Source organism: Anoplopoma fimbria, chromosome 19 (genome assembly GCF_027596085.1).
Source record: "Anoplopoma fimbria isolate UVic2021 breed Golden Eagle Sablefish chromosome 19, Afim_UVic_2022, whole genome shotgun sequence".
Taxonomy (NCBI): Eukaryota; Metazoa; Chordata; class Actinopteri; order Perciformes; family Anoplopomatidae; genus Anoplopoma; species Anoplopoma fimbria.
Window position 1 is genome coordinate 27,637,455 of NC_072467.1, and position 19,709 is coordinate 27,657,163.

The 19,709-nt window shown below is 38.9% G+C and overlaps 2 protein-coding genes across 2 annotated transcripts; both read left to right on the top strand.

The window, feature by feature from the left end:
• Positions 1-206: 206 nt before the first annotated feature.
• LOC129108455 (5-hydroxyisourate hydrolase-like) lies at positions 207-6,277 on the top strand. Its single transcript, XM_054620271.1, has 4 exons — positions 207-303; positions 3,215-3,351; positions 4,169-4,304; positions 5,512-6,277. Exons 1-4 carry the CDS (start codon positions 232-234, stop codon positions 5,599-5,601), a joined length of 435 nt encoding a protein of 144 aa, XP_054476246.1. The 5' UTR covers positions 207-231; the 3' UTR covers positions 5,602-6,277.
• A 482-nt stretch (positions 6,278-6,759) lies between these two features.
• Positions 6,760-17,628, top strand: afg3l1 (AFG3-like AAA ATPase 1). The gene is given in 17 exon segments (XM_054619536.1): positions 6,760-6,990; positions 8,516-8,600; positions 9,344-9,441; positions 10,070-10,219; positions 10,457-10,528; positions 10,739-10,863; positions 11,379-11,649; positions 11,839-11,976; positions 12,171-12,253; positions 12,255-12,319; positions 12,410-12,517; positions 13,080-13,205; positions 13,796-13,906; positions 14,006-14,121; positions 15,031-15,231; positions 15,459-15,653; positions 16,454-17,628. Coding segments are annotated over 17 exon segments (2,274 nt in total). The 5' UTR covers positions 6,760-6,882; the 3' UTR covers positions 16,676-17,628.
• The last annotated feature ends 2,081 nt before the right edge of the window (positions 17,629-19,709 follow it).

Consider the following 19,709-nt stretch of genomic DNA (forward strand, 5'->3'; position numbering starts at 1 on the left):
ATCTATATCTATTATATATTGTATTTTCCTTTTTTTAATTAAATCAGTGGAGCCTTCTCACTTACATCCAGCCACAATCAACAACTAGATAACATGTTGTTGACTGAAGGGAAGCTGCACTCTCTCATCTAGTGTTATTGATTAATTAGAGCCAGGACAACCTTTGAAACAGGTCCGTTTGTGCAGTGCATGCTGGGTAAGTGGCTTTTGAGCAGTGGGACGTGTGCAGCGATGGCTCAACTGGTTGGACTGGTTTATTTGGGAACTGATCTGGCTGCAGCAGAGAGGCGTGCTCACACAGAGGTAAGGCTGCTCGAACAACAAACTACTGACTTCATGAATACTTACAAAGTAGAAAAGTACGAGTTCATTTACAGCAGGGGTTTTGTACATGGTTTGGTCAGCCAGGATCAACGTTTAGGCTTTCACTCTTGATCTTTTAAAGCCTACAAAGTTATTTTATTCCTATCTTTATCCTTATTTCTGTGCAGGGATCAGCTCATAGGTTCTCACTCTTTGGGTTTGAACGTCTCTTGTGGTCTCTTGATATTCACAAAAGGTCACATTTTAGCATAAAATATCTTTGCTTCCTCTATGTTCTTAAAGATGAAATATAAAGAAATGCCAGAGTCACAATACCGTGACGGCTGGACGACTCTTACTGCTGGGGCTCGTGAGATTTTGGGAAAAACATAGAGAGAGAGTCAAGGGTCACATGGGTGAAAGTCCTTGGACGAGTTTGTTTAACTGAGAAGCAAAGAGCTTTAATCTGCTGCTCCGCTATTGATTGTTTAAATATCATTATATGTTATGTGTAACAAAATAATCGTAACTAGTCATTTGGATCATTTTATCTGATGCATTTTATCAGTGTTTGTACTGGGAAGTTGATTTCTCTTAATAAAAAAAGTATTATTTACAGACGTCTCTTTCCCAATCTAAGTCTATGGGGAAAGTTTTTTTTTCTTTATTGACAAAACATAATATACAGGTAAAATATTTGACTTGCAGAAAAAATGAAGGTTGTATAACACACATACACACAAATTATAATATTAAAGGTGAATTATGTTGCAAAAGAAAAAAAAGCGCAGTAACAGACGTCTCTTTTACAATCGAAGTCTATAGGGAGAAGTTTTTGTTTTCGTTATTGACAAAATGTAAAATACAGGTAATAACACACATAATAACAAGATTTAAGGACAATTATGTTGCAATTTTTTGGGGGAAAAAGTATTTTGGGGCTCCATAGAATCACATGACGGACACAGTAGTTGTATTTCCACCGTTTGGCCACTAATTGTATAATTTATTTATTTCTAGTAGGCAGGACTCAGCCGGAGAAAGGTCATGTCAAATACTTAAAATGTGACGACCATTGTTGGATTGTTTGTTGTTGTCAATCAAATCTGATCAAACCAGATCCAACACAATCCTGATGAAGCAGGTTTTCAGACTTTTTTAACCATTAAATATATATACCTAAAGATACTTTATTTTGATTTTGATTGCTGCCATTTAGTTATGAATATTTAAAGTTGCAGTGTGTAGAATACGGCGCCATCTAGTGGTGAAGTTTCAGATCGCAGATTGCAACTTCACCATATGTGAAAAACGTGAAGAATGCAAAAACGTGAATAACCCAAATCTAGAGTCAGTGTTTGGTTTGTCCGTTCAGGGCTACCGTAGAAACATCGGGGACTCCATAAAGAAGAGTAGATGTAGATATAAAGATATAAACAGCTCATTCTAAGGTAATGAAAACACAAGGATGCTTATTTTCAGGTGATTAAACACAAAAGAAAACATACTTATTAATATTTTATTCCATTTCTGCCAATAAATCCCCCTAAATGTTTGACATTCTACATTTAATGTTATTGAGAAGAACCTTTAATTTAATAATTGTCATTCATGAAGGCCTGACCTTCAGTCTCTATAACTGAAAGTCATGCAGGTAAAGCTCCACCTGTCCTCACCTGTCCTCACCTGTCCTCTCCTGTCCTCACCTGTCCTCTCCTGTCCTCTCCTGTCCTCTCCTGTCCTCTCCCATCCTCTCCTGTCCTCTCCTGTCCTCACCTGTCCTCTCCTGTCCTCACCTGTCCTCTCCTCCTGTCCTCACCTGTCCTCCTGTCCTCTCCCGTCCTGTCCTCTCCCGTCCTCTCCTGTCCTCTCCTGTCCTCACCTGTCCTCTCCCTGTCCTCTCCTGTCCTCTCCCTGTCCTCACCTGTCCTCTCCCGTCCTCACCTGTCCTCACCTGTCCTCTCCTGTCCTCACCTGTCCTCACCCGTCCTCCTCCCTGTCCTCTCCTGTCCTCCCTCTCCTGTCCTCACCTGTCCTCACCTGTCCTCACCTGTCCTCTCCTGTCCTCTCCCGTCCTCACCTGTCCTCACCTGTCCTCTCCTGTCCTCTCCTGTCCTCTCCTGTCCTCTCCTGTCCTCTCCTCCCTCCTCTCCTCTCCTGTCCTCACCTGTCCTCACCTGTCCTCACCTGTCCTCTCCCTGTCCTCTCCTGTCCTCTCCCATCCTCCTGTCCTCTCCTGTCCTCACCTGTCCTCTCCTGTCCTCACCTGTCCTCACCCCTCCTCTCCTGTCCTCACCTGTCCTCTCCTGTCCTCACCTGTCCTCACCTGTCCTCACCTGTCCTCTCCTGTCCTCACCTGTCCTCACCTGTCCTCACCTCCTCTCCTGTCCTCACCTGTCCTCACCTGTCCTCTCCTGTCCTCACCTGTCCTCACCCCTCACCTCCTCTCCTGTCCCTCCTCCCTGTCCTCACCTGTCCTCACCTGTCCTCTCCTCACCTGTCCTCACCTGTCCTCTCCTGTCCTCTCCTGTCCTCTCCTGTCCTCACCTGTCCTCACCTGTCCCTGTCCTCTCCTGTCCTCTCCTCACCTGTCCTCTCCTGTCCTCCTGTCCTCACCTGTCCTGTCCTCTCCTGTCCTCTCTCCCTGTCCTCTCCTGTCCTCTCCTGTCCTCACCTGTCCTCACCTGTCCTCACCTGTCCTCACCTGTCCTCTCCTGTCCTCTCCTGTCCTCACCTGTCCTCTCCTGTCCTCACCTGTCCTCTCCTGTCCTCTCCTGTCCTCACCTGTCCTCTCCCTCTCCCGTCCTCACCTGTCCTCACCTGTCCTCACCTGTCCTCTCCTGTCCTCTCCCGTCCTCACCTGTCCTCTCCTGTCCTCTCCTGTCCTCTCCTGTCCTCTCCCGTCCTGCAGATCATGGCAGCAGCAGAGTCCAGCCCTCTGACCACTCACGTGCTGAACACCGGAGACGGCGTCCCGGCGGCCAGGATGGCCCTCAGCCTCCACCGGCTCGACTCCAAGCAGATGATCTGGAGCATGCTGACCGTCGGGTAGGTGGGGTTCGAACCCACGGACTAAATACATGACTGAAAATGATTATTTAAATGTAATAAGTATTGAATTTGTATTTCTAGAGAGAAGTTTTAGCCGTTTTCCCATTCACTTCAATGCAATTATTTTATTTATTTATCTTTTAACATGTGAATAGGGTAAAACTTTGAACTATTAGTTTTCACCACGAAACTTTCCCAGCTTATATGTTACAATTTTTTTGTATTACAAGTTTTCTGAAATGTTTTGTTTAAATATGCAAATTAGGCAATACCTTATCAAATATGTGCACATTTTCATACATTTCCTGAACATAAATCTGAACATTGGATAAATCTAGATTCAAAATTCTTGTTTCATTTTGTTGACATATTAGAGACAAAGGTTTTTACAAAGGGAAGTTTGGTGTATGTAAGAGCTACTGAAGTGGAGATTTCTGGATCAGAGTCTGAGAAAAAACTCATTTAGAGAAAACGTCCTTTAAAGATATGTTTAGTTAAATTACATACATGTTGAAGACACTACAGGTGAATAGGGTAAAAAAAATAACTAATAGATATCAACATGAAACTTCACCAGCTGATTACTGACATTAAGATGATTCATTTTTGTATTACAAGTTTTATGAAATGTTATGTTTAAATATGCAAATGAGGCATTATCTAATGGTAACTTTGGTGAATTTAGGAGAAATTTACAGACGCAAACAGAGAAAGTAATAAAATAAATGTTTTCTTTCCACTAGTCTGAAATAATCTCAAAGTGCATTAAAACAATGTTTCTACCTGCTGTTTCTTCCCTTGATGATATTTTTAGGACAACAAATGAAGATGGCCGCTGCTCAGGACTCATCGGCCGAGAAGCGTTGGTCCCCGGCATGTACAAGCTTCGCTTTGAGACGGGTTCATACTGGGAGAATCTGAACCAGACCTCCTTTTACCCGTATGTAGAGGTGAGCTTCAGGATGCTGTGTGGATCTGTAGCACCTTTCATTAAAATGATCATATTTTAAAGTGCAACCATTTACAGTGTGGTTTTGATGTAGCAAATAAGCAAAGTATAAATATTGATTTAAAATTGAATTAAAGAAAATTAATTTAAAAAATGTATTTTTAGAGTTTAAGGGGTGAGGAAGGGGCCTTGTCGTTGTTGATGTTGTTGTTTTATAAATGAAGATGATTATTTATGTGTAAATGTGATAAACATTATGTTCATTATTTAAATTGTTTAAGTTATAGAAAGGGCTATGACCTGATAGTGGGTTCTTCTGCCTTCCCCTTTTGGAACATATAACATTTGTTTATTTAAAATGTGCTGTGTATGTTTACTGTTCATTTTATTGGTTAGTCTATTTTTTGGTACATGTTAATTTTTTTTAATATATAAATAAATAACTAAATAAATGCATCTGATCTGTTAGCGATGCAAGAAGCCAGCACTGGAAATGATAATATTACAGTCACCAGATAATTAATAATTCACAAATATTATATATATATTATTTAAAAATGACATTCTAAATAAAACAACAAGTTCACTCCTGGTTTACCAAACTGGTTTATAAAGGAATTAATAGAAGAACAGGTTCTTAAAGGAAGTAATTTTATAGTTAAAGATCTTTATTGTTATTTTTATACTTAAAAGTTATAAATTATTGCAGATACATCCTGTCAAAAGATGATTTTCTCTCTTGCAGATGTAAATCTTTACAAAAGGTTCACATATATAGAGTTTTACTTGGAAATAATTTACTAAAACAGATGTAAGCACTTTTATCCTGCATGTTTATGGAAACACTTTAGATTTTACCAGTTTATCACCACAAGGTGTCGCCAAATCTGACAAATCCAACAAATCCTCAGGATTAAGATTTAAAGGGACAGTTTAATAAAAAATCTTTTTTGAAAAAATCATAAAATAGCATAAAAATCACTCAAGTAAGAGTAAAATAATATTTATCTTTGATTTTGGGCTGAACTGTCCATTTAAGAATGTTTTAAATTCTTGTTTGTGACTCTTTATTTGCAATGAGAGATTATTATGGTATGGATTCAAATGTTGAACACTTGTCAGCTTGACATTCATTCTGTAACTTGATTTTTCATCAACTTTGTAGCTCTCTGTTTGTATTCATTGCATGTTTCTCTGCGTGTTTCCAGGTTGTGTTTACCATCACCGACCCGGAGCAGAGGTTCCACGTCCCTCTGCTGATGAGCCGGTTCTCCTACAGCACCTACAGAGGAAGCTGAGCTCAGAGGACGACCGGCTGCAGCTTCAACACTCCAGCGATGGAGAGACAGAGACAGAGAGTAGATTTATTGCAAATGTTGGGGTGATATGAGCATTTTAATCCTCATCATCTTTAATTTAAGTGCATTTTTCATTGTGACTGACATTAAAAGTTTTACAGAATATGTCCTGTGTATCAATACAAAGAGTGTAAGCAGCTGAAAATACAGCTGAAATGATTGGTTGATTAGATTGTTCTATTTCAATTTGTTTTAATAATTATTTGAAGACATTTTATTTATTATATTCCTTTATTCCTTTATTGATCCCCATGGGGGAAATTCAAGTGTTGCAGCTGCTCAACTACACAGACAGACAATAAATACACATACTATACAACATTTCCAGCAGAAATGCCAAATATTTACTGGTTTAAGTTTCTTCACTGTCTTGTATTATAGTAAATAAAAAATATAGGTTTTTTTGACTGTTGATCAGACTAAACAAGCAATTTGAAGACTTAACCATTAGCTGTGGGGAATTTGTATGGATGTTTTCCACTATTATTTAACTATTTGATTTATGTATAAGAATAATTCACGTTTTAATAAATGTATTTATTTATTAATTAATAAGGAGAAAAAAAGTAATTGTCAGATTAATCAACTATGAAAATAAAACATACTTTTGTAACAAAAATAATTACAATGTGATAAAATTGTCCTGTTTTTTATTTTGTATTCATTATTTGTGTCTTACATACTCTATATTTACTTTTAATTCTTCTCACAAACATTGATGCATTTTTTATATTTTATTCAACTGTTGAATTATGTCATCTTTGAGTGTTATAATCAAATATATAAATGGGGAAAAGCAGGGTCATTGCATGTTTTGGTAACAGTTACATGAGCGCTGTAGAACGCATTGGAGTGAGCGTCATTCTGTCTCAGCCAATCAGAGAGAAGGAGTGCTGCGAGGACCCAGTGTGGTCCTCACCAATGCCTGAATGTAATAAAGTAATTATAAGGAGAATTAAATTAATTAAATGCGTCACATTTGATATTTACAACATCCTCTCGCATAATCACGCTTTTTAAGATGTTAATATATTTTCTAATTAACACGTATATTTATTTTTGTAACATTTCCAGACAGGCGTTCTGAGCGGACCCCTCTCGGGCTTTTACATCATCCTCTCGTTGACATTTCACGTTATTCAATAACACGCCATGGCGTCCAGGACGGGATACTAAGCCGTAAAGCTCCGTGTTTTTGGGGACTGAAAGAACCGGGGGAGGATGTCTCAGGTGCTGAGGCTGCTGTCGGCTGCTGCCTTGCCTCTCTGCCGCGCTGGAGGAGCCCGGGCCCGGCTGCGGGAGGTCGGATGCGGGAGGTCCTTCGCCCTGGTGAGCGCACATGGAGGGTTTCTGCACCGAAATACCGACTTAAAGACGTGAATGTTTCCTCCTACGTGGATTATAAGATGATTTAAATCAAAATATTACGATATTTAACGTCAGCTGTGAAGTTAACCAGGCGACACCCGACACTTCGTTACGAAATCAGTAGATTTAAGTTTGTTTTGGTCATTATTAAAACACCAAACTGCTTAAAGCTCGTTTTTATGAGCCTATGTTACTCATTACACTCTGATGATTAATTCGGCATCAGTCACATCCAGAAAATATCATCTATTAGCAGAGAAAACCACTTTATGTGGAGCCACAGCGTCACTACGCAGTTACGTGCAGGTAAAGGGTCGTTTTCAAAATAAGAGTTGTTGTTTTCAAAATAAAAGAAATGTTGTCTTTTTGATCAGGTGTTTTTAATACTGCTAATGTTACTTGCAAATTCTGGATGATTTTTCCTAAAAAAAAAAAGCAAGAAAAGTCGTCATTTTCAAAATAAAAGAGAAATGTCATTTTTCAAAATAAAAGAGACATTTTGTCCTTTTTAATCAGGTGTTTTTGGTGCATTAAAACAAATTAATACTGCTAACATTACTTGCAAATTCTGGATGATTTTTCCTATAAAAAAAGCAAGAAAAGTCGTAATTTTCAAAATAAAAGAGAAATGTTGTCGTTTTCAAAATAAAACAAAAATGTTGTCTTTTTAATCAGGTGTTTTTGGTGCATTAAAACAAATTAATACTGCTAATGTTACTTGCAAATTCCGGATGAATTTTCCTATTAAAAAAAAAGCAAGAAAAGTCGTCATTTTCAAAATAAAAGAGAAATGTTGTCCTTTTTAATCGGGTGTTTTCAGTGCATTAAATCAAATGCATACTGCTAATGTTACTTGCAAATTCTGGTATTCTGGTACAGTATAGTTATACAGTTAAGCTTCAGTTTATCAAAATCTGTCAGCTTCTAAAAGTCTTAAAGCGGTTTTATTTATTGTCAACATCCACCTCATTGCCCAGTTTGCAATTCTATTGAGTCTTTACAGGATAGATTCACATTTAAGTCTATCTGTAAACATGAGTCACATGCACACATTACACATTCTGTCATAATATATGATATACACTGTATTATCTAATAGTGGAGCATGTCATCCCAGAACCATGAGGCATTAATCTGCTGTTATAACACCCTCCTCTCTTTTTTTGTTCCACTTCATCACAAAGGTTTTGGATAGTTAAGGTCAGACCAGTCAAGTTCTTCCACACTAAACTGGGAGACTGGGTTTGTCTTTGGATCTTAACATGTTGAAACAGGGTCAGACACAAACTGCGGACACACTGTTGTCTCAAATATCGTTGTGTGCTGTACAACAATTAATCGATTCACAGAAAAGTAGCAAGGTACTCATGTGATCTTCAGCGTGTGTTTGTTTTCCTCTTAGAGGTCGTGGTCTTAACTCCCGTCATGTGAAGTACAGTTGTTTTTCAGCCGACCCTCTCATGTCGTTCCTTGTTTTTTCTTGCAGAACGTCTGTCGGACTCCAGGGAACCCTCTCTTCTGTCGCAGATTCCAGTCATTTCAGCGGCGACTGTACTCCTCTGAACCCAAAGGTGAGAGCCGCTGTGTGGTTCAAGTACTGAAGGTTGATATGGTGCTCATCCGTCCTCAGTTGGGTTCAAATGCAGGTTAAAGAAAGACAGCAAACAAAGAAAAAGCAGAAGTGCACGTTTGTTTTGACGTAAAATATCTTCATCAGGCAAACATCAATGTAAACAAAAACATGCATGGAGAAAAATATCAGCTACACCTAAAGGAGATCACATGACCCCCCTGTTAATTTGGGATTTACAGAAACAAAATATAATATCTTTTAGTCCTTTTAAATAAATCAGTAAAGTAGACTATTACATTGTGATTTGAACTTTCTATTCTCTATGATGTAAATTCTAATTGTTTTTACTGTCATTCACCAACATAAAATATATTTTCACTCACATTTCATTTCTGACAGCTGTGGAAACAACTAGAACTAAAATGAACCAAATTAACAAATAAACCACATGTAAATTTGTGCCTTTTTTAATATGGTTAATAATCAAATCTGGTGTTTTTGTAGGAGACATGTGAGCACTTTTCTAAAAAGACATAAAACAAAAACTGATATTTCCTATGCAGCTTTATGCCTCTTTGTAGCTCCGGGTTTTAAGTCTGAAACAGCGGACTGAATACCAGAAACATTGTTCTGATAAACTATAACTTCACTGGAAGCAAACGCTGGGAGACAACTGATGCTGGAACGGAAACGCTGGTTTGTCTATCAGACGCCGATCTAACAATCATGTGTGAGTTTCAGATGGAAAAGGAGGAGGAGCAGGAGGAGGAGCAGGAGGAGGAAAATCATCAGGTGGAGGGAAGAGAGGAGGAAAAGACTGGTGGAGCCGAATGCAAAAGGTTTGTGACTTAACATTTAAATCATATTTCACAATGAATTCATAACGCATTCAGACGTATTCTAACATTGACATTCTCTTTCAAAAGATTTGTTTGTGGATTAATTAGAAAAGTCTTTAAAGAATCTCCTCTTCCTTTACTGTCATGATAAAGAATACTGTTTTGTTGGAAATGGAAGTATCATTTTTCCAATATTGATCACAAGCAAGTTCGTGGTTTCAAATGTAGCCAACAGGAGAAAAAACAAGCAGTCCGGTGAAACTGGAGTTGAAACTGTTTCAGAATTTTTTTTCCTAAAGAATAGGAAATTGTTTGTGAAATTTGTTTCTACATATGAGGAGTTTGTCTTCATGTTTTGCTGCATAACGGTGACAATACACAAATAAGTGGAAAGAAAAAACAAGTAATAAGAATCAAAATTACAATAAAATATTGTAAAAATATATATTTTTTTAAAGGAAAAAGGTTTACAGTGTGACAAAATATGAAGATAGAAAGATCACGACTGGTGGTCGCAGCCTCTTAAAGTCCTCCATTTCCCAGTCACTGGTATTATTACCAGTTACCTGCACATGTCTGTCCAGTGTGTCCTCACCACCGTCATGTCTCTGTCTCTGCCGGTCCTCAGGGAGACTTCCCGTGGGACGAGAAGGATTTCCGGTACCTGGCGCTCACGGCGGCCGGAATCAGTTCAGCGCTGCTCTACGTCTACTTCAGAGACAACGGACGAGAGATCAGCTGGAAGGACTTTGTGCACCACTACGTCAGCAGGGGAATGGTGAGGAGGACCTCATACTGGGACCGTCATACTGGGGCACACATTAACACTGGGACATTAACACTGGGACAGACATTCACACTGGGACATTCATACTGGGACACATTGAGCGCCTGATTTAGATTCCAGATAAATTCTGAACATTATAGATTGCTAAAGAAACTAAGTAAGACAGTCAAAATGTATATTTATATTATATATATTAATATCATATATATCTGATGTGTTTTTGTGCAGGTGGAGCGGTTAGAAGTCGTCAACAAACAGTACGTCAGAGTCATCCTGGTGCCGGGAGCCGACCCTGACGCGGTGAGAAAACAAGCTGAAATCTGAGACTGAAGCAGAACCTGAGAGTTTGACCTAATGTTTACAAAGCCAAAACAGTACTATACTGTACAGCACAATACAATGAAATACATGAGAATAAATTAAACATGAATCCTTTTAGTCTTATTTAGACTATCTATCTATCTATCTATCTATCTATCTGACATAATGGAACGTTTGTGTGTCCTGCAGAGCTACGTTTGGTTCAACATCGGCAGCGTGGACACGTTTGAGAGGAACCTGGAGGCGGCGAGCATGGAGCTCGGTTTGGAGCCGTCACGCCGCCCCGCCGTCGTCTACAGCACCGAGAGCGACGGGTGAGTTTATCACACGGACTGAATAGAAGAAGAGGACGTAGTCGTTGTGACGTCACTCGTTAGTTTTAGGACTGATGAACTGAAGCAGCGACTTTGGCGATTTGGCCGTCGCCGTCCTGTTTTTTTGCAACCAGTGAACAGGAAGTGACCATATATGGACTGAGGAGGAGTGACGTAGAGACGCCGTATACGTCTCTGGTGTCGACCTGTCAATCAGTGTGTAGCCCCGCCCTAAAGCATCCCCTGCTTTATGGTCTGTTTGACTCTAAATGGAGCATCATTTACTAAATGAACATCATGCTGTATTGAAGAAGACTTGAAACTAGAGATTGAGACCATAAACTCATGTTTACAATGTTTACTGAGGGAATAAATCAAGAGAGAAGTAGAGTCATTTTCTCATAGACTTCTATACAACCAGAGGAGTCGCCCCCTGGTGGACACTAGAGAGAATGCAGCGTGCTCCAATAGTTTAAGGAATCCTCTGACCTCCCTCCTCTGTTTTTTTCCCTCAGCTCCTTCATGATGAGCATGATTCCCACCCTGCTGCTGATCGGCTTCCTGCTCTTCACGCTGCGTCGGGGGGCGATGGGCGGGGGCCCCGGCGGCGGGAAGGGGGGGCCCTTCAGCATGAGCGAGTCGACGGCGAAGATGATGAAGGACAACATCGATGTGAAGTTCAAGGACGTGGCCGGCTGTGAGGAGGCCAAGCTGGAGATCCTGGAGTTCGTCAACTTCCTGAAGAACCCGAAACAGTACCAGGACCTCGGGGCCAAGATCCCCAAGGTGAACACACACACACACACACACACACACACACACACACACACACACACACACACACACACACACACACACACACACACACAATCATAATCAAACAACATAAACATACTATTTTGTTTCTACTTCCTGTAGTTGTAGATTTGATAATCGCTCAGGTGCGTTAAATGTCTCGTCTTGTTCATTTCCCAGGGTGCCGTGCTCTCCGGACCTCCCGGTACCGGTAAGACTCTGCTGGCTAAAGCCACAGCCGGAGAGGCCAACGTCCCGTTCATCACCGTCAACGGCTCCGAGTTCCTGGAGATGTTCGTGGGCGTCGGTCCTGCGAGGGTGAGTGAAGGAAACCACAGCGCACATCTGTCGGACAGAAGGACTCGCACACATTTAAATATATATCATTTATAAGACGTTCTGTACATTGCTCCAACGGTCCCTGAACGCCTCATGTGTGACGACAATTAATTCTGATATTTCACAGTATTTCCTCGTCACATCATGATAACGGCTTTGCTCCGCCTCCACAGGTGAGGGACATGTTCGCCATGGCGAGGAAGAACGCGCCCTGCATCCTCTTCATCGACGAGATCGACGCCGTGGGCAGGAAGAGGGGGGAACTTTGGAGGTCAGAGTGAGCAGGAGAACACTCTGAACCAGCTGCTGGTGGAGATGGACGGTGGGTTCTGAGATGAACTGCTTCTTTAAGGTTTCTCATTTTAAAGGTTTTCTTTTCTCTTAACTTATGCTTTGTTGTTGTTCTCTGCAGGTTTTAACACGGCGACTAACGTGGTGGTCTTGGCTGGAACCAACAGACCCGACATCCTGGATCCGGCTCTGATGAGACCGGGACGCTTCGACAGACAGATCTACATAGGTAGAGTTAAAGACCCACGGATGATTGGTGGAACTCTACCAAACCTTAAAACATTTAGAAAGAGCCGTTTTTGAATTTCCGTCAATGATGAATTATCTGTTAATCTAGAGATTCTGTTCTGGATGCAAGGATCAGTTATTGTAATCATACAACGCAGGGATGCGAAACAAAATTCAGTCGTAGACCATTTTTCTCATCTTTAACTGGATAAATTAAATGTTTTATAGTTAAACTTCGGGCTCCAAATTTACTAAATTAATTTATTTTTTTTATCTTAAAAGCAAAAGTATTGAACAGCCGATTAAAAAGGACAAACTTAGGCTACCAAATCACATCTGGAAATATTAATAAAAGGCAACACAATCTCACTATATTCATATTTTATCATCCTAAATGTATCGAGGTGATTCATCACTGCTCTTTGATCTCAAATAACAAACGAATATTTATCTTTCTTTATGGTTTTAGAAACCGTTCAACTCGGATCCAAACATTTAATTACCCCAAATAAACCTCAACGTGTGGGTTCTTAAGTCGTTTCTTCTCTTCCGTCTCCTCTCAGGTCCTCCGGACATCAAAGGCAGAGCGTCCATCTTTAAAGTCCACCTGAGGCCGATCAAAACGGACCCCAACATGGACAAAGACGTTCTGGCCAGGAAGATGGCCGCCGCCACGCCGGGATTCACCGGTACGTTACAGCGAAGTGTTTTCATGAACGCTGGTAGAGAAAATATGGAAGAGAAGTCAGTTTGTTTTCACCTCTGGATGCTCAGTTTACACCATGTGACCTCAATGAACGGAGAGAAAAAGGGATTCAATTAAAAGTAGACTTCTGTTTGTTTGTAAATACTTAAAAATGTAAATGTTTAAAAACAAATCCGATCAGATTTTAAACAGTTTGTGTGAAACCAGGGTTCTTTAAAAAGTCCTAAAATGAGATTTTCCCATTTTTCAGGTTATAAAATGTCTTAAAAATCTTACTGGACTGTTTAAATAGATGAAATATAGAAATAATATTATGTTTGTGTGTCTTAATGTGGAGGATTAAGTGTAGCAACGATCAGAACAGCCTCATTGTTTTACACAATGTTGTCAAAATTTCCAAACCAAAGGAAAAATCAGTTTTATCAAATGTTAAGCGTAATAATTTGTTTACTTTTTGAGATTTAACTTAATGAAAAATCTCAATCTTTGTTGTGTATTTGTTTTGCTGTGTAAAAAGAGTTTTATGTTTCGTAAACTAGTCTCACGTGTTTGTTGTCGGATGTTTTCCTTTAGGCGCCGACATCGCTAACGTCTGTAACGAGGCGGCGCTGATCGCTGCTCGTCATCTGAACAAATCCGTCAACGCCAAACACTTTGAACATGCGATCGACCGCGTCATCGGAGGTCAGAGCGGAGACGCTGCATCGTCAAACAAAAATACTTTATTTATTTTAATGTCGGTTATGTTGTTTAAATAAATCAATCTGTGTTTTGTGTTTCCAGGTCTGGAGAAGAAGACTCAGGTTCTGCAGCCGACGGAGAAGAAGACGGTGGCGTACCACGAGGCCGGTCACGCCATCGTGGGCTGGTTCCTGCAGCACGCCGACCCGCTGCTGAAGGTCTGATACCTCCAACTACTAGTACTACTACTACTAGTACTACTACTACTACTAGTACTACTACTAGCTACTACTAGTACTACTACTAGTAATACACACTAATGTACCTTCTGCGTGTTCATAAGGCTTCCTGTACGTTTAGAGAGAATGTGAACATTCTGTCATTATCAGAAAAAAAAGGCCTTTTAAATGTTATTTAAAATGTTATCCAATTAATAAAGATTGAAACTGGAAACAGGAACTTGAACAGTAAACATCTTTTTCAGGAATAATTGAATAAATAAGTAAAAAAAAAAAGGAAGCAAAAAATGTTTATTAAAAAAAAACACAATTGGAGAAAGAATTTAAATAAAATCTAAAAAATACTAGTAAAAATAAATAAATAATATAACCATGATAAAACAAATATATACAAATAGAAATTCATAATAAATCAACTCATACTACTATCAAATAATTAAACAGAATAACAAATAACTTAATAGAAAATTAAAACAACAGAAAATAACAATGTATTAATATAATTAAAAGAAATAAGGTAACCCCTCTTATCCAAAGATGCAGAACAAATTCCTTTTTAAATAAAGTTGAATAATAAAATGCAAAATAATAACAACAATCAATAAAACATTAAACCAAACTATATGAATTGAATCTAACAAAGTTGGATCCCTCCAAATTAAAAAGATTTGTCTTTCAAATGTGTGACTTCATTATAAATTGAGTAAATGTTTTTTTTAAGTTAAACTTTCTCAGTATAGTTGTTTTAATTGTTACTATAACAATCTACAGTTGATCATAAGAGAAGTTGTAATAATTGATGCGTCAGTGAATTAAATGATGGGGTTAAATGTTATTTATCTTTCTAAAATAAATAATAAAATATCCTGTTTGATTGTGTGTCTCCAGGTGTCCATCATCCCTCGGGGTAAAGGTCTGGGTTACGCTCAGTACCTCCCCAGAGAGCAGTACCTCTACAGCAAAGAGCAGCTGTTTGACCGGATGTGCATGATGCTCGGGGGCCGCGTGGCCGAGCACGTCTTCTTCGGCCGGATCACCACCGGAGCTCAGGACGACCTGAAGAAGGTCACGCAGTCCGCCTACGCCCAGGTACCTGAGACACACACACACACACACACACACACACACACACACACACACACACACACACACACACACACACACACACACACACACACACACACACACACTGTTTCCATTCTGAAACGTATAATTTGAGCTACGTTTACGTCTAACGTCCACGCTACTCCGGTGTTTTTAAAACCCCCAAAAACGCAGTAACCCTAACCCGGTTTCAAAACTTCCCCCTCCCCCAGGTGGTCCAGTTTGGGATGAGCGATAAAGTGGGACAGGTGTCCTTCGACCTTCCCCGTCAGGGCGAGATGGTCCTGGAGAAGCCGTACAGCGAGGCCACGGCGGTTCTGATCGACGAGGAGGTCCGAGCCCTGGTGGACCGAGCCTACCAGAGGACGCTGGAGCTCATCCAGCAGAAGAAGGAGCTGGTTGATCTGGTGAGGAGGCCCCTCAACGCATTCATTTATTTAATCATCTCTATATCATCTCTCTGCCTGGTTTACATTTTCATTTATTTTATAGAAATAACATGTATTATTATTATAAGTTTGATTATTCGGTCATATTTATTAAAGTTAATTAAATGTCTCTCTTAAGTTCTCCATCTTTTAAAAACAAGATGGTTGTTATTGTGTTTCCTCACATCAGTTTTCATACTTGAGGATCCGGTTATGTTTCTGTAATAATGGCAGCATGTCAAAGATGTTTAAAGGACGTTCTTTTAGTATTTATCCTCGACAGGAATAATAAAAATAAACAGTTTATATAGAACTATATTCTACAGGTTTACCTAAATATATTATAATAGTATAAAGTGTTTGTACTGTGTTTTAAATATGTCATTTACCATCACTGTAAGGTTCTGGAAAGCTTGAAAAGTGCTTGAATTTGACTTTTGGAAAAACATGCATGAATCCTGTGAATAATTAATAATGAAAAGAAGTAGTTTGTTTGTCTCTTTCATCTTTTACCTCCTTTAAATTTGATTTCAACCTTCTTTTCTTCTTTCTCTACGCTTCACCATTCATAGATAATCATATGCAAATGATGCAGCATGAAGACGTGTCCAAAAACAACCTTTTATTTTGTTTTCCACATATTAAACACATACCGTAGTCAACACTGAGAGAATCAAGTACACAGATTTCTTGGAGGTGTTTTTTCAGGAAGAAGTTTCAGTGAAGTTTTGTGTTTTGTCTAAAAACGCTCCTCATTCATCTCTGATTTTCCTCCTCAGGTGGGGAAGCGTCTCCTGGACAAGGAGGTTCTGGATAAGGCCGACATGTTGGAGCTGCTCGGCCCGCGGCCGTTCGAGGAGAAGTCGACGTACGAGGACTTTGTGGAGGGAACGGGGAGCTTTGAGGAGGACACCAGCCTCCCAGAGGGCCTCCGAGACTGGAACCAGGAGAGAGGAGGAGGAGAGGAGGAGGTGACTCAGGACAAACAGCAGGCCATGTAGAGACGGAAACTCGGATCAGAAGAACAAACTCTTCACATCCAACTCAACGCTGACTCAGATTAATCATTTCTGCCCTCAGATTACTTTAAGATTTATTTTGTTTCACATGTTTTGAACAAAAGAAAAATGAAGTAATTTAAGAGCAGAAATGATTAATTCAAAGACACAAATGAAGTCATTAAAGTCTCATTTGAGTCAGAAATGTTCCACCAGACTCCGTTTATAATCTCTGCCTAAATGTAGACTTTTCTTTCCCTTCTGAGGCTTCGATCCGTCTGTTTCTGCAGCGTTCGGACGGGGAGACGCTCCGAACCATCACACAGGAGGCTGCTTTTCAATATTCTTGAACTGAGTGTGAATGACGCACATTTCTATTTATTTATTGCATAAAAGGGGGTTTGCTCCCCGACTGACGTCCCGATAACGAGGAAGAAAACAGTCTGAAGAACCTTCCTGCAACCAAATTTAGAACATTTTACAGGTTTAAATATTTTGAGAATTGATGTGACGTTTTTTGTTTTTGTTTTGTTTCCTACAACAAGTTTTCTTTTATTATCTGGTAACACGGACATGTCGGTGAATAAAAATCCTCAGCGACTGTTTGTTTGAACTTTACAGTTTCTTTTGTACAAACCGCTCGAAAGCTTGTGTAGATGATTGTATAGGTTTTTCTTGATAAAAGTAACAGGAAGCTGCTACGTCACAAAATAATAATATCTGCGTTCTCTATAAAGGAATTCTGCTGATTTAAAGGAGAAACGTTCCTCAAACATCGACACAAAAAGTCATTTTACTGCAGAAACGCTGGACTCGTTTATTGTTTTATTGTTTATAATCCAACCATTTAAATGAAAGTACTTTAATGAGCCTTATTATTGTGATTGTTATTATAATTAGTCTGAGATGATTATCTTCCATAAACCTATTAAACCTATGAAGTACTCTGCTGTAATGAAGGTTATCTCCTAAAATAACAAATAAAATATGTTCTAACGACTTCATCTTGTTTTCTTTTTGGTTAAAAAGGCAAACCACCTCCATAACATACAAGTTATTTAATTAAAACAGTAAAAATGAATAAAATATAACGTCTCTGATAGAGATTTAGACGTGTAAATGGGTTTAATTGGTTCCAGGTCAAATTTGAAGCTGCTTCCTAAAATGAGGCATTTAAAGACAAGTTAAAAGCTGTCCCACATGAATACGACATAAATAATTAACTCATAGTCTAATATGTAGGATGCAGCATATATTATATTTTGTCCACTGATTTCTGCAAATGTGTGTTTAAGATTAATATTCAAAAGCCATTTAGAATTTAAAACTATTTCCCGCAACAGGAAAAATAAAAAATCTATATTTTCAGATTAACATCTGTCATTTTCATTGAATCCATAACTGTAATACAAGGCCTTTAATTGACATAATTTTGGTCTTTATATTGCAATTATATCTTATTTAAGACTTAACTAATGTTGAATAATAATAATTCAGACGCTGCTTTCATTCAAACTGGAAACTCTGGAATCATCGTTAAAGTGTAAAGTCAGGAAACATAAAGAGACGAACAATAAACATTCTTTATATCAAAATTTGGAAGAGTACATTTTCAAATGTAAGAGCTTCACGTTTAATAATTATAATAATAATAATTATAACGTTTGCTGCAGAGATTCAGGAAACAATTAAGTAATAAATGTTCTTGTAGTTAGCAGTTAGCCACATTAGCTTATCAAAGGGGCTAATTTCATTTTTTGGATGCTGTTTTAACGAGTTTCCTGAATCTCTACAGCAGATAAACAGTAAAAAAACGCTAATAATAATCAGAATGGCCACAATTATGAGAAAACGTTTAAAAAGTAACAAACTAAACACCTCCAGTGGTTTTTACTGTGACAGAAACTGTTTGTAAATTTTAAGGAAAGTTATTCCAGCAGCAACCTGCTTCCACAGATCATATTGTAACAGTCATGTGACCTTTTTTTTTAGAAAACAACAACCAGGTCAGAGGTCGCTTCTTTACATTCTTTAAAACAAACTTCAAGAGATCCAAGTTACAAATAAACAACCGTGATTCAAATAATGTTGAAACAATTATAAGTAATTTAGATCTGTAAAAATAAAATGTAACTTTTGAATATAGTCTCATCATAGACTTCTTTTCATCTAGAAAATTCTCCAAACAATTTCTGGATGATTTCCTGATTTGAGAAAGTGGAATCATTTATTTTATAAACAGGAAATCCAAACGTTTCCGCTCCAGGAAACAGAACTCTTCCTGCAACCTTTTAACTAAAAGCCTCTTTTTGTGTCCAAGGCTTCAGTCTCACCTCTGTGAGTCTGAATCTGGAGCTAAACAACCTGCTTAATGAATAACTGCTCCTTTTAAACATTCAGCCACTGTGGTTTTTTGTTGACCTTTGACCTCCCCAAGAGCTGAGCATGTCAGACGTTTAAAGTGGCAATCATTAGGGTTCAGTCTCGGTTGGTTTATGAGTCGTTTTGTTAAAACATGAGCTTCAAGTTTTCAGAATTGTCTGCATAGATTTCATTTTTTGTGTGAAAACGTAGAAAAGCTGTATTAAAGTCGTCGCCACAGACTTCCAGTTTGAATAACTGAAGATATTAATATTTAAACGCTTTTATGAGTGGGCCAAAGGTTTAATCACCACAACTTCATGGTTGCCACTTTAAAGCTCGACCCTTATTTTTAATCCTACTTCTCGATGAAATTGTGAAACATTTGAATGTAAAAACTCTACTTTGTATACAATAGTTCTGTATCAAAAAAAGCTACAAAGACGCTACATTCTTTGGGTGTAATGGCAACGTGTCTCCTCCGTTAACATCCGTCCATCGAGTCTGTTTCAGAGAGACGACTCTTTGTTCCAGTTTATAGTTCAGGAGAAACAAGTCTAAACAACAGAAAGGTAATAGCCCTTTATCTCCACTGCAGCAGGACAGACAGTCTGAGAGGTCCTGTTGTCTCCTTTAGGAAGTAAAAAAACTTGGAGCGTCCTGATTGGTCCTTTCT